The sequence below is a fragment of the Capra hircus genome, chromosome 26 (assembly GCF_001704415.2).
Source record: "Capra hircus breed San Clemente chromosome 26, ASM170441v1, whole genome shotgun sequence".
NCBI classification, from domain to species: domain Eukaryota; kingdom Metazoa; phylum Chordata; class Mammalia; order Artiodactyla; family Bovidae; genus Capra; species Capra hircus.
Window position 1 is genome coordinate 35138182 of NC_030833.1, and position 15584 is coordinate 35153765.

The 15584-nt window shown below is 35.8% G+C and overlaps 1 protein-coding gene across 1 annotated transcript in view; it reads left to right on the top strand.

Moving 5' to 3' along the window:
• Window positions 1-15584, top strand: part of LOC100861186 (cytochrome P450 2C31) — a 53798-nt gene that overhangs the window by 23184 nt on the left and 15030 nt on the right. The window contains 4 exon segments of the mRNA XM_018041713.1: window positions 696-856; window positions 5463-5639; window positions 6616-6757; window positions 7305-7492. Coding sequence (XP_017897202.1) covers window positions 696-856; window positions 5463-5639; window positions 6616-6757; window positions 7305-7492 — 668 coding nt within the window.

Sequence of the window (15584 nt, forward strand, 5' to 3'; positions counted from 1 at the left end):
TCCTAGCTATTGCAAATAATGCTTCAGTGAACATTGGGGTACATGTGTCTTTTTCAATTTTGGTTTCCTCAGCATAATGCCTAGTAGTGGGATTGATGGGTCATATGGCAGTTTTATTCCTAGTTTTTAAAGGAATCTCCATACTGTCTTCCAAAGAGGCTGTATCTGTTTACATTCCTACCAACTGTGCAGGAGGGTTCCCTTTTCTCCACATCCTCTCCAGTATTTATTGTTTGTGGATTTTTTTATGACGACCATTCTGACCAGTCCAATTTTTTCAACTGCATTTTTGAAATATTATTTCAAGTCTCCCCAGGCTCTTGATTTTCTTATGATATTGCTGTTTCCTGTTGGCATGATGAAGAAGTATAGACGGTGAGGACTAAATCTGGCAGCATTAAAGACATTTTAAAATAACCTTTTTCTTGTGAATTACCTTGTGGCTATTATTTGGAGAATGACATAAATAGGAGAACACTTGGAAGGGAAATAAGTAAATCACACTGGATTAGATAATTTTGTTTGGGAAAACACAATAAATTTTATTTTAGGCATGTTGAATAGTGATGATTGCATGTCCAGTTTGTTCCTATAATTTAAAAAAAATCTTGAAATTCAACCCTTCTTACTTACTTTAAACAGTAAATGTAAGATTTACACTAGAATATTTTCTAACATTTATATTGAATTTTTAGGATCTCCTTGTGATCCTACTTTACTTCTGAGCTGTGCTCCCTGCAATGTGATCTGCTCCATTGTTTTCCGGAATCGTTTTGAGTACAGTGATGAGAAATTGCTAACCTTGATAAAATATTTTAATGAAAATGGGATGCTTGTAAGCACCCCCTGGATAGAGGTAAGGTCAAGATTCTCTTTAAAGGGGAGACAACTTTCTAGCTAATTGATTGCTCATCCTTCGTCATCCCTTTGTATTCTATCAAAATGGATAATGTTACTCAGACTATCACCTGTAACTGATTAGTGAGTTATCAATTCAATTTAGCTAATGAATTGAGTTTTAAAATGTGAAATATAGTAATAAAAAGAAAAATCTAATATTGTAGTGTATCAATTATAGCAAAATATTTTTTTCAGAAACCTTTTTAACCCCCTGATTTGTATATCTATAGATAAAGACAGTGGTATATAAAATGTGTTTTTTTATGATAGTACATATCAGGAAAAGTTAATAACATATGTGGTACATCCTTTATAACTAAAATTCTATGTGGGATGTAAGGTTATGATGTTTTCCATTTGGGAAGGATCATAGAGGACAAATATCCTATTCCTCATTTTTTGGAACATACAAATTCACCCAGAGATGTTAAATGTATTTTCCAAAGTAGCCTAACCAAGAAAAAGAATGAGCTAGACTTAGAAGCTGCTGCTGCTGCTGCTGCTAAGTCGCTTCAGTCGTGTCCGACTCTGTGCGACCCCATAGATGGCAGCCCACCAGGCTCCTCCATCCCTGAGATTCTCTAGACAAGAACACTGGAGTGGATTGCCATTTCCTTCTCCAATGCATGAAAGTGAAAAGTGAAAGTGAAATCGCTCAGTCGTGTCCTACTCTTAGCGACCTCATGGGCTGCAGCCTACCAGGCTCTTCCATCCATGGATTTTCCAGGCAAGAGTACTGGAGTGGGGTGCCATTGCCTTCTCCAAACTTAGAAGCTAGATTTCTCAATTCTCTAGCTAGTTTGATACAAGCTACCAGCCTTAATAAATTTCTTCAGTGTCTAGCAAAGGTATTAAGTCATGAAGGTACTACTTAAAAAGGAGCCAATAACCTTTAGGATTAGAAATAGCCAGGTGAATAAGGGCAACATGTATATTTCTCAGGGCTTTCCAGGTGGTGCTAGTAGTAAAAAAGGCATCTGCCAATGTAGGAGGTGTAAGAGATACAGGTTCCATTCCCTGAGTGAGGAAGGTCTCTTGGAAGATAGCATGGCAACCCACAGTCCATAGGATCACAAAAAGTTGAATATGACTGAAGAGATTTAACACGTATATTTCTCAGGGTATAAAATGCCTAAATAAAACTAAGCTACATAGTTTAGGCATTAACTTAATATTGCTGGTGGGTTTATTCATTACTAAAAAAGGGTGTGAATATTAATAGACATAAAGGGAATTGTTGATCATAATATAATAATGGTATGAGACTTTAACACACCATTTGCACCAATAAATAAATCATGCAGATCTAAACTTAATAAGGAAAAATTGGTGTTAAGCAACACATTAGATCAGATTTATACAGAACATTCTATCCAAATGCAGTCAAATACACATTCTGTTCAAGTGCACATGAAACATTCTCCAGGATAGATTGTGTTATGTCACAAACAAATTAATTATGTCAATAAATTCAAGAAATTGAAATCATATCAAGCATCTCTTCTAACCACAACTGTGTGAAACTAGAAATCAATCACAAGAAAAAAAATAACTAGAAAAAATACAAAGGATCGGATAATAGGTCAATAAATAAATCAAAGAGGAAATGAAAATATTTTGAGATAATTGAAATGAGAAATAGAACATTTAAAAATCTTTGTGACAAACAAAAACAGTTCTAAGAGGGAGTTTAGTAGAAAACAGCCCTATCACTCCAGGAAACTAAAAAAAATTCAAAAAACCAATCTGACTTTACACATAAAATAACTGAAAAAGAAGAACAAACAAAGTTAGCAGAAGGAAGGAAATAATAAAGGTCAGAGATTAAATAAATGAAACATTAACTGTAGACATTAGAAAAGATCAATGAAACTAAAAGCTGGTTCTTGCAAAGATAAACAAAAATTGATAAACCTTTGCCAGACTCATCAAGATAAAAAGAGAGACAATCCAAACAGATAAAATCAGAAATGAAAGAGAAAAGTATTACAACTGATATCACAACACTTCAAAGGATCATGATCACCATTATGAACAATTACATACAAGTGAACTGGATACCTAGAAAAAACGTGTGCATTCACAGAGACACATAACATACCAAGACTAAATCAGGAAGAAACAGAAAATCTAATCAGACTGATGATCATTAGTAATCATATTGAAATAATCATCTAAACACTTCCATCATTGAAAATATAGGACCAGATAGCCTCCCAGGTCAATTCTATTAAAGATTTAGAGATGAGTTAATACATATCTTTCTCAAACTTTTGCAAAAAATTGAAGAGAAAGAAACACTTCCACAAAAATTCTCAATAAAATATTGCAAACAGAATTCACCAATACATTAAAAGTGTCATAAACCAAATGATTGTGAAGTGAAAGTCGCTGAGTTGCGTCTGACTCTTTGCAAACCCCATGGACTATACAGTCCATGGAATTTTCCAGGCTAGAATACCAGAGTGGCCATTCCCTTCTCCAGGCGATCTTCCTACCCCAGGGATCAAACCCAGGTCTCCTGCATTGCAGGCGGGTTCTTTACCACCTGAGCCACAAGGGAAGCCCAAAAATACTGGAGTGGGTAGCCTATCTCTTCTTTAGTGGATATTCCTGACCCAGGAATTGAACAAGGGTCTCCTGCATTGCAGGCGTATTCTTTACCAGCTGAGCCAACAGGAAAGCCCAAACCACGATTAAGTTAAATTTATCCCAGCGATGCAAGAGTGGTTCCATATCTGCAAATCATTCAATCTGATACATTAAATTAACAAAATGAAAGAAAAAATTTATGATCGCAAATTATGTTTTAAAATACTTTAAAAAATTCAACATCCATTTATGACAAAAGCTCTTCATGAGTGAGTATTGAAGGAATACACCTCAAAATGTAATAAAGGCCATAATGGCAAGCCCATAGCTAACATCATACTCAACAGTGAAAATCTGAAAACATTTTATAAGATCAGTCAAAAGACAAGGATGCCAGTGGAACAAAACAGTTACCTATTAAATGGGAAAAGACATTTCCAAACAATATTTCTGACAAGGGATTAATATAAAAAATGCACACAGAACACATGCAACTCAAAATCAAAACAGAAAAGCAAATTCAAAATAAATAAAAGTGTCTAGAGGACTTGAATAAACATTTTTTCCAAAGAGGATGTATAGATGTCCAATAAGTATATGAAAATATATTCAGCATCCCAAGTAATCAGGGAAATGCAGATCAAAACCACAATGAGATATCACCTCATACCAGTCAGAATAGCTCTTGTCAAAAAGAAATAACAAGTGTTGGGGAGAATGTGGAGAAAAAGGAACCCTCATGAACTGTTGGTGGGAATGTAAATTGATGCAGGCACTATGGAAAACAATATGAAAGCTTGTCAAAAAATTAAAACTAGAACTAATGTACAATTCAGCAATTCCAGTCCTGGGTATGTATCCAAAGGAAATAAAAACAATAATTTGAAAATGTATGTGTACCCCTATGTTCACTGTACCTTTGTTTACAATAGTCAGGATATAGAAGCAACCTTAGTATCTATCAAAGAATGAATGGATAAGAAAATATGGTTTGTATATATACAATGGAAATTTATTCAGCCATATAACAGATTGAATAGTGCTGTTTATGACAGTATGGATGGGCATAGAAGATATTATGCTAAAGGGAAAATGTCAGGCAGAGAAAGACAAATGCCATGTGATTTACTTCATATTTGGAATTTAAAAATGAAATCAAACAAAACAAAACAGAGACTCATAGACCCAGAGAATAAACTAGTGATCACTTGAGGGGATAGAATGTGGGCATGAATGAAATAGATGAAGGAGATTAAGAAGTCTGAACTTCTAGTTATAAAATAAAGTCACAGGGATATAGTATACAGCACAAGAAATAGTCAATAACATTTCAATAGCTGTATGATGACAGAGGGTTCCTAAACTAACCATGGTGAAAAATTTTTAATGCATATAAATGTCAAATCACAATTTTGTACAGCTGAAATGAATAAATATTGCACATCAGCTATACTTTCATAAAAACTATAACAAAAAGGATGCGATCCCTGCACATTTTTTAGGTGACTCTCTGGAGACATACATGTACGGTAAACTGGAGTGAACACTGGGTTCTACCTCTATCACAAGTTTTGTGTCTTAAACTGATTGACTAGCCTTTCTGAATCTCAGTACCCTCATTTGAAAAGATGGTAGTATGATCCTGAATTTCTTTAGAGAACTATGGTTAGAAATGAATTTTAATATTTTTAATATAAATTTATTTATTTTAATTGGAGGTTAATTACTTTACAATATTGTATTGGTTTTGCCATACATCAACATGAATGGTTTTGAAATTAGTTGATAACCTGTGCCTGCTGTTACTCCAGCCAATTTATCAGTTCCCTCTCAATCTCAAATATATTCTAGTGTAAGATGCATGTCTTACTCATCTTAATCTACTCATTTTATAGCAATGTGTTTGATCCATAATATGGGCCCGTAAAAGTTTGCTGAATAAATTAATGAATGATTCTTTCATCTTTCAGCTCTTCAATGCTTTCCCCTCTTTACTACGTCATTTCCCAGGAAGTCATAATACAATATTTAAAAACATGACTGAGCAAAGAAAGTTTATTTTGGAGGAAATAAAGAAACACCAAGAATCCCTGGACCTCAATAACCCTCAAGATTTTATTGATTACTTTCTGATTAAAATGGAAAAGGTAAAATGGAACCCAGATTCACTACTTCATCTTTGCGAATGGAGTGATGTGAGACATGGAATAGCTTTGTTCTTCTCACTGAAATTGGTTTATTAGAACAAATGCTCCTTCTTAAAGATGCGTTCACTGCTTGCACATACAAGAATGAATATTGCTTGTGCAAACCGTTATGGATGTCTTGAGATATTTATGACTTGCCACTGAAAATTATGTGGAAGTTTTCATATTTACCACGTTAAAGCTGGTTCTTTATTTGGGGACAGGTTGAAGCACTCACATACAGACAAATAGGCACATCCAAGATTATTGATAGACAGCATATTCTTTTTCATCATATAAATTCCATGAATGGATGATGTAAGAAATGAGAGAAAGCAGGAATTGGTGGGAATCATGAAAGGCTTACTGTTGGAAAGATAGTAGGAAACAGCTGAGGTAGGTTTTGAGAAAACTCCAGCTTAGATTAGCAGAGATGACAAAATTGGTTCAGGGAAGGATAAGTGCAGTGATGAAGTGTGTGGAATTTTTAGAGATTATCTTGATTGTAACTGAGAAACTGTCATGGGTGTAATGACTGATGATTTTGGAAATAGTGTTGCAGTTTGAAGGTAGGTGATTCTGAATACTTGAGTGAGAACTTCAGATATGATGAAATAAACAATAGATGCTTGAATTGACAGTGAGTAGCAGTGATGACTTGATAAGAGACAAGTTAGAAATTACTGAAGAACTGATTTTCTTTAGTGAGTATCAAAAGTGAAGAATCAGAAAGGACTTGAAAGTTTAACTCTATGTTTTAACTGAAGTAATTCTAACCACTCATCTAACTTTACCTTCATCTATAACACTCTCTAATGTTTGGCTTAATTAGTCAAATGAGTAATTTTTTTTAAAAATTATGATGTCATATGGAATTATTTTAGGTTATTTATAAGGTTCTTTTATTTATCAAGTAATCCTAATACATCATTGCTAGGAAAAACACAATAAACATTCTGAATTTACCATGGACAACTTGATCACCACTGTATGGGATGTATTTAGTGCTGGAACAGAGACAACAAGCCTCACTCTGAGATATGGGCTCCTGCTCCTGCTGAAGCACCCAGAAGTCACAGGTAGGATCAGAGATGGTGGACAGGATGAAACATTCTTCATCTGCCTAGATATTGTACAAGAAAAAAAAACATCATTAGTAGATCTTCCTATAATTGGATGAATTAAATTCAAATTAAAGTAAAACTCATAAAGAAATATTTAATCATCAGCAGAAGTTTCAAGGGCTGAGGTCCCTGTTGTTTTCTGTGGCAGAGTATCATTGGTCTGCATCATGTCAAATGTAGTAAAGAGAGTTATCCTAGGATCTGGAAAGCATTAACCTTCCTCTCTCTCTAAAAGGGTATTGCTTGATAAAGCCTTCTAAGTCCAGATAAATATATTGTTGTCAAAAGATAATTCTAACTCAAATGTATTTGTAATGAAAGGACTGACTTAGCAAAATTACAGTTCTTTGTCAAAAAGATTCACTCTAAAAAAGTTATATACAATTAAAAATTCTTTTCAATTATATCCTTTTGAGACAACAAATTTTCCAAGGTAACCATGATTAAGAAGATAAAAAATGTCTTTATCACTTGACCTAAATTCTGATTCCTATCTTGCCAGCTAAAGTTCAGGAAGAAATTGACCGTGTGGTTGGCAGAAACCGAAGCCCCTGCATGCAGGACAGGAGCCACATGCCCTACACGGATGCTGTGCTGCATGAGATCCAGAGATACATTGACCTTGTCCCCAGCAATCTGCCCCATGTAGCAACTCAGGATGTTAAGTTCAGAGAATACCTCATTCCCAAGGTAAGAAGTATTTCATCTATACTCAAGACTCTTGAAAGTGAAACACTCTTTGCGACCCCATGGGCTACACAGTCCATGGAATTCTCCAAGCCATTATACTGGAGTGGGTAGCCTTTCCCTTCTCCAGGGGATCTTCCCAACCCAGGGACGGAACCCAGGTCTCCCGCATTGTAGACAGATTCTTTACCGTCTGAACCACAGGGAAGCTAGCAGACAGTTAGGCACTGTATAATTCTACTGCTGTGATAGTTGATAACCTGAGTCTTAAAGTGGTTCAGCTGATAAAGAATCTTCCTGCAGTGCAGAAGACCTGGGTTCTATCCTTGGATTGGGAAGATCTCCTGGAGGAGGCATGGCAACTCACTCTACTATTCTAGCCTGGAAAATCCCTATGGACAGAGGAGCCTGGTAGGCTACAGTCCCTGGGATTGCAAAGAGTCAGACATGGCTGGGTAATTAAGCATGCACACAAATGTTTACAGGTATTACACAGTCATGTCATACATTTTACCCTCTGACCACGTGTTCCTTTCCTTTTTGTTTAATACAATTTAATAAATATAATAGTGCTTAGGCTTCCACAGGGTTCTCAGTACACTGATAACTCCATACTGCCTGTTCATTAGCCCACTCTTCCGTCTACTTCCTTATTTTCCAGTGTGTTTTACTATTATGAGCACTTAACCAGTATTTTCTATTCTCATATGTCTCACACCATGCTGCCCCCACTTGACTATCTATCAGATAGTTAGTCACCTCCCTAACTATCTGTTTCACTTACTTATCCAAAATCCAATGCAACAGTCTTCTGCCTTTCTGCCTGTGCTTGAGCTAATGACTCCTGAAAAAGACCATGCAGCCTAGCAGGTTGGTATTATTATCATCAACCTTAAATGAATCCTCAGTCTTATCCAACATTCTTGCTTGTTAACCCAACTCAACTTGCACCAATAAGCACGACAAGGTCTTTCAGCCCTGAATTCTTCCCTTCCAGTTCTCCACTGAGGACTTCTCCCCAAGTGAGTTAGTCTTCCACAAAGAAACTAAGAGCCATTGTAGGAAACTCCCTCAACTCCCGTCCACAAGGTTTACAAATTTAGCTACGCCCACACCCTTTGTTTTCTCTTTCATTTTGTTGTAGAAGAAGGGCTCTCTTTTTATCTAAAGTAAATCTTTCTGCCTATCTCATGGATCCCTTTCCTATCACTTTTTCAGGAGCCGTTTCTTCTTTTTTCTCTATCTGTATTCTCTCTCTCCTTGCTGGCTCCTTTCTATTAGCATTTAAACATATTCAATCTTTTTGCATTTTAAGAAAAATTTCCCCAAATCCTGATCCTTTCTGTTCAATAAAAGTGGTGAGAGTGGTTATCCTTGTCTTATTCCTGATATTAGAGGAAAAGCTTTCCCCTTTTCACTGTTGAATATATTGGCTGTGGGGTTGCTGTATACAGCTGGTGTTAGGTTGAGATATGTTCCCTCCATACCCACTTTGTTCAGAGTTTTCTTTTTCTTTTTTTTTTTTTTATCATGAATTAATGTTGACATTCATAGATGCTTTTTCTGACTCTCTTGAGATGGTCATATGATTTTTATCCCTCATTTTCTTAATGAGTTGTATCACATTGATTGATTTACACATATTGAATCATCCTTGCATAACTGAAATGAATCCAGCTTGTTCATAGTCTATGGCCCTTTTACTGTATTCGTCAATTTAGTTTGCTAATATTTTGTTGAGGATTTTTGCTTCTATGTTTATCAAGCCTATTGACCTTTAATTTTCATTTTTTTGTAATGTTCTTCTCTGGTTGTGATAGCAGAGCAATGTTGACCTTGCAAAATAAATTTGGAAGTGTTCCTTCCTCTTGTAATTTTTGGAAGAGTTTGGGAAGAGTTGGTATTCATTTATCTTTAAATGTTGTATTTGGTAGAATTCATTATCAAAACTATCTGTGTGCTGTGCTTAGTTGCTCAGTCTTGTCTGACTCTTTGTGACCCCATGGACTGTATCCAACTGGGCTTCTCTGTCCATGGGGATTCTCCAGGCATGAATACTAGAGTATGTTGTCATTCCCTCCTCCAGGGGATCTCCCCAACCCAGAAATCAAACCCAGGTCTCCCCCACTGCAGGCCGATTCTTTACTGTCTGAGTCACCAGGAAAAGCCAAAACTATCTTTGGGTTTTTTTGATTGTTTGTTGAGAGTTTATGACTACCAACTCAATCTCCTTACTGGTTATTGCTGTGTTCAAATTTTCTGTTTGTTTATGATTCTGTCTTAATAGGTTGCATATTTTGAAGAATTTATCTATTTTTTCCAGGTTGTCCAATTTGTTCATGCATTGTTGTTCATTATCATCTGTCATCATCCTCTGTGTTTCTGTGGTATCAATTTTAATGTTTCCTCTTTTATTTCTGATTTTGTTTATTTGAGTTGTGCCTCTTTATTTCTTGGTGAATCTAAAGGTTTGTCAACTTTGTTTATCATTAAAAAAAATACAGGTCTTATTCATATTGTCTTATTAGTCTCTCTATTTTTTCCACTGTTGGTTATTTCCTTTCTACTATATTTGAATTTTGGTTTTTATTCTTTTTCTAGTTCTTTGAGGTATCAAGTTAGGTTTTTTTTTGTTTGAGATCTTTCTTATTTCTTGATGTAGGCATTTATCACTATGAACTTTTAAAAAAAATTATTTACTTTAATTGGACGCTAACTACTTTACAATATTTCAGTGGTTTTTGCCATACATTGACATGAATCAGCCATCGGTGTACATGTGTTCCCCATCCTGAACCCCTCTCCCACCTCGCTCCCCATCCCATCTCTCAGGGTCATCTCAGTGCACCAGCCCTGAGCACCCTGCCTCATGCGTCCAACCTGGACTGGCGATCTATTTCGCATATGATAATATACATGATTCAATGCTATTCTTTCAAACGACCCCACCCTCGCCTTCTCCCAGAGAGTTCAACAGTCTTTTCTTTACTTCTGTGTCTTTTTGCTGTCTTGCAAATAAGATCATCGTTGCTACCTTTCTAAATTGCATATATATGCATTAATATATTGTATTGGTGTTTTTCTTTTTGACTAACTTCACTCTGTGTAATAGGCTCCAATTTAATCCACCTCATTAGAACTGATTCACATGGATTCTTTTTAATGGCTAAGTAATATCCCATCGTGTATGTGTACCACAACTTTCTTATCTATTCATCTGCCAAGGGACATCTAGGTTGCTTCTATGTCCTGGCTATCATAAACAATGCTGTGATGAACATTGGGGTACATGTGTCTCTTTCAATTCTTGTTTCCTCGGTGTGTATGCCCAGCAGTGGGATTGCTGGGTCATATGGCAGTTCTATTTGCAGTTTTTAAAGGAATCTCTTTACTGCTCTCCATAGTGGCTGTACTAGTTTGCATGCCCACCAACAGTGTAAGTGGGTTCCCTTTTCTCCACACCCTCTCCAGCATTTATTTTGAATAGCAGCCATTCTGACCAGCGTGACATGGTACCTCATTGTGGTTTTGATTTGCATTTCTCTGATAATGAGTGATATTGAGCATCTTTTCATGTGTTTGTTAGCCATCTGTATGTCTTCTTTGGAGAAATGTCTGTTTAGGTCTTCGCCCCATTTTTTGATTGGGTCGTTGATTTTTCTGGAATTGAGCTGCGGGAGTTGCTTGTATATTTTTGAGATTAATTCCTTGTCAGTTGCTTCATTTGCTATTATTTTCTCCCATTTTGAAGGCTGTCTTTTCACCTTGCTTATAGTTTCCTTTGTTGTGCAGAAGCTTTTAAGTTTTATTAGGTCCCATTTGTTTATTTTTGCCTTTATTTCCAATATTCTGGGAGGTGGGTCATAGAGGATCCTGCTGTGATTTATGTCGGAGAGTGTTTTACCTATGTTTTTCTCTAAGAATTTTACAGTTTCTGGTCTTACTTTTAGATCTTCAACACATTTTGAGTTTATTTTTGTGTATGATGTTAAACAGTGTTCTAATTTCATTCTTTTACAAGTGGTTGACCAGTTTTCACAGCACCACTTGTTAAAGAGACTATGTTTTCTCCATTGTATATTTTTGCCTGCTTTGTCAAAGATAAGGTGTCATAGGTCCGTGGATTTATCTCTGGGCTTTCTAGTTTGTTCCATTGATCTATATATCTGTCTTTGTGCCAGTACCATACTGTCTTGATGACTGTGGCTTTGTAATAGAGACTGAAGTCAGGCAGGTTGATTCCTCCAGTTCCATTCTTCTTTCTCAAGATTGCTTTGACTATACGAGTTGTTGTTGTTGTTTTTTGTACTTTCATACAAATAGTAAAATTATTTGTTCTAGTTCTGTGAAAAATACCGTTGGTAGCTTTGATAGGGATTGCATTGAATCTATAGATTGCTTTGGGTAGTGTACTCATTTTCACTATATCAATTCTTCCGATCCATGGACATGGTAATTTCTCCATCTATTTGTGTCCTCTTTGATTTCTTTCATCAGTGTTTTACAGTTTCCTATATACAGGTCTTTTGTTTCTTTAGGTAGATTTTTTCCTAACTATTTTTTTCTTTTAGTTGCAATGGTGAATGGAATTGTTTCCTTAATTTCTCTTACTATTTTCTCATTGTCAGTGTATAGGAATGCAAGGGATTTCTGTGTGTTGTTTTTATATCCTGCAACTTTACTATATTCATTGATTAGCTCTAGTAATTTTCCAGTGGAGTCTTTGGAGTTTTCTATGTAGAGGATCATGTCATCTGCAAACAGTGAAAATTTTACTTCTTCTTTTCCAATATGGATTCCTTTTATTTCTATTTCTGCCCTGATTGCTGTGGCCCAAACTTCCAAAACTATGTTGAATAGTAGTGGTGAGAATGGGCACCCTTGTCTTGTTCCCGACTTTAGGGGAAATGCTTTCAATCTTTCACCATTGAGGATAATGTTTGCTGTGGGTTTGTCATATATAGCTTTTATTATGTTAAAGTATGTTACTTCTATTCCTGCTTTCTGGAGAGTTTTTATCATAAATGGATGTTGAATTTAGTCAAAGGTTTTCTCTGCATCTCTTGAGATAATTAAATGGTTTTTATCTTTCAATTTGTTAATATGGTATATTACATTGATTGATTTGTGGATATTAAAGAATCCTTACATCCCTGGGATAAAGCCCACTTGGTCATGATGTATGAACTTTTTAATATGTTATTGGATTCTGTTTGCTAGAATTTTGTTAAGGATTTTTGCATCTATGTTCATCAGTGATATTGGCCTGTAGTTTTCTTTTTTTGTGGCATGTTTGTCTGGTTTTGGTATTAGGGTGATGGTGGCCTCATAGAATGAGTTTGGAAGTTTACCTTCCTCTGCAATTTTCTGGCAGCGTTTGAGTAGAATAAGTGTTAGTCCTCTCTAAATTTTTGGTAGAATTCAGCTGTAAGCCTTCTGGTCCTGTGCTTTTGTTTGCTGGAAGATTACTGTTTACAGTTTCAATTTACGTGCTTGTGATGGATCTATTAAGATTTTCCATTTCTTCCTGGTTCAGTTTTGGAAAGTTACACTTTTCTAAGAATTTGTCCATTTCTTCCAAGTTGTCCATTTTATTGTCATATAGTTGCTGATAGTAGTCTCTTATGATCCTTTGTATTTCTGTGTTGTCTGTTGTGATTTCTCCTTTTTCATTTTTAATTTTATTGATTTGATTTTTCTCCCTTTGTTTCTTGATGAGCCTGGCTAATGGCTTGTCAATTTTATCTATCTTCTCAAAGAACCAGCTTTTGGCTTTGTTGATTTTTGCTATGGTCTCTTTTGTTTCTTTTGCATTTATTTCTACCCTAATTTTTATGATTTCTTTTCTTCTACTCACCCTGGGGTTCTTCATTTCTTCCTTTTCTAGTTACTTTAGGTGTAGAGTTGGGTTATTTATTTGACTATTCTCTGTTTCTCGAGGTATGCCTGTATTGCTATGAACCTTCCGTTAGTACTGCTTTTACAGTGTCCCATAGGTTTTGTGTTGTTGTGTATTCATTTTCATTTGTTTCTATGCATATTTTGATTTCTTCTGTGACTTGTGGTTATTCAGAAGCGTGTTGTCTAGCCTCCATATTTTGGAATTTTTCAAATAGTTTTTTTCCCTGTAGTTGATATCTAATCATAATGTATTGTGATCAGAAAAGATGCTTGGAATGACTTCAAGTTTTTTGAATTCACCAAAGCTAGATTTATGGCCCCAGATGTGATCTATCCTGGAGAAAGTTCTGTGTGCATTTGAGAAAAAGGTGGAATTCATTGTTTTGGGTAAAATGTCCTATAGATATCAAATAGGTCTAACTGGTCCATTGTATCATTTAAAGTTTGTGTTTCCTTGCTAATTTTCTGTTTAGTTGATCTATCCATAGGTGTGAGTGGGGTATTAAAGTCTCCCACTATTATTGTGTTATTGTTAGTTTCCCCTTTCATACTTGTTAGCACATGTCTTACAGATTGCAGTGCTCCTATGTTGGGTGCATATATATTTATAATTGTTATATCTTCTTCTTGGATTGACTCTTTGATCATTATGTAGCTTCCTTCTTGGTCTCTTTTCACAGCCTTTATTTCAAAGTCTATTTTATCTGATATGAGTATTTCTACTCCTGCTTTCTTTGGGTCTCCAGTTGCATGAAGTATCTTTTTCCAGCCCTTCACTTTCAGTCTGTATGTGTCCGTTGTTTTGAGGTGGGTCTCTTGTGGACAGCATATATAGAGGTCTTGTTTTTCTATCCATTCAGCCAGTCTTTGTCTTTCTTTATCTTTTTGTTGGGGCATTCAACTCATTTACATTTAAGGTAATTATTAATAAATATGATCCCATTGCCATTACATTGTTGTTTTGGCTTTGAGTTTTTTTAAAAATATACATTTATTTATTTTAATTGGAGGTTAATTACTGTTACAATATTGTATTGGCTTTGCCATATATCTTTTCTGTGTTTCCTGTCTAAAGATCCTTTAGCATTTGTTGAAGAGCTGGTTTGGTGGTGCTGAATTCTCTCAGCTTTTGGTTGTCTGTAAAGCTTTTGATTTCTCCTTCATATTTGAATGAGATCCTTGCTGAGTACAGTAATCTGGGCTGTAGGTTATTTTCTTTCATCACTTTAAGTATGTCCTGCCATTCCTTCCTGGCCTGAAGAGTTTCTATGAAAGATCAGCTGTTATCCTTATGGGAATCCCCTTGTATGTTTGTTATTTTTCCCTTGCTGCTTTTAATATTTGCTCTTTGTGTTTGATCTTTTTAAATTTGATTAATATGTGTCTTGGACTGGAAAAGGTCAGTTTTCATTCCAATCCCAAAGAAAGGCATTGCTAAAAAATGCTCAAACTACTGCACAATTTCACTCATCTCACATGCTAGTAAAGTAATGCTCAAAATTCTCCAAGCCAAGCTTCAGGAATACATGAACCGTGAACTCCCTGATGTTCAAGCTGGTTTTAGGAAAGGCAGAGGAATCAGAGATCAAATTGCCAACATCCACTGGATCATGGAAAAAGCAAGAGAGTTCCAGAAAAACATCTATTTCTGCTTTATTGACTATGCCAAAGCCTTTGTGTGGATCACAAGAAACTGTGGAAAATTCTGAGAGAGATGGAAATACCAGACCACCTAACCTGCCTCTTGAGAAATCTGTATGCATGCCAGGAAGCAACAATTAGAACTGGACATGGAACAACAGACTGGTTCCAAATAGGAAAAGGAGTACTTCAAGGCTGTACATTGTCACCCTGCTTATTTAACTTCTATGCAGAGTACATCATGAGAAATGCTGGGCTAGAAGAAGCACAAGCTGGAGTCAAGATTGCAGGGAGAAATATCAATAACCTCAGATATGCAGATGACACCACCCTTATGACAGAAAGTGAAGAAGAACTAAAAAGCCTCTTGATGAAGGTGAAAGAGGAGAGTGGAAAAGTTGGCTTAAAGCTCAACATTCAGAAAATGAAGATCATGGCATTCAGTCCCATCACATTATGGGAAATAGATAGGGAAAGAGTTGAAACAGTGTCAGACTATTTTTGGGGGCTCCAAAATCACTGCAGATGGTGACTGCAGCCATGAAATTAAAAG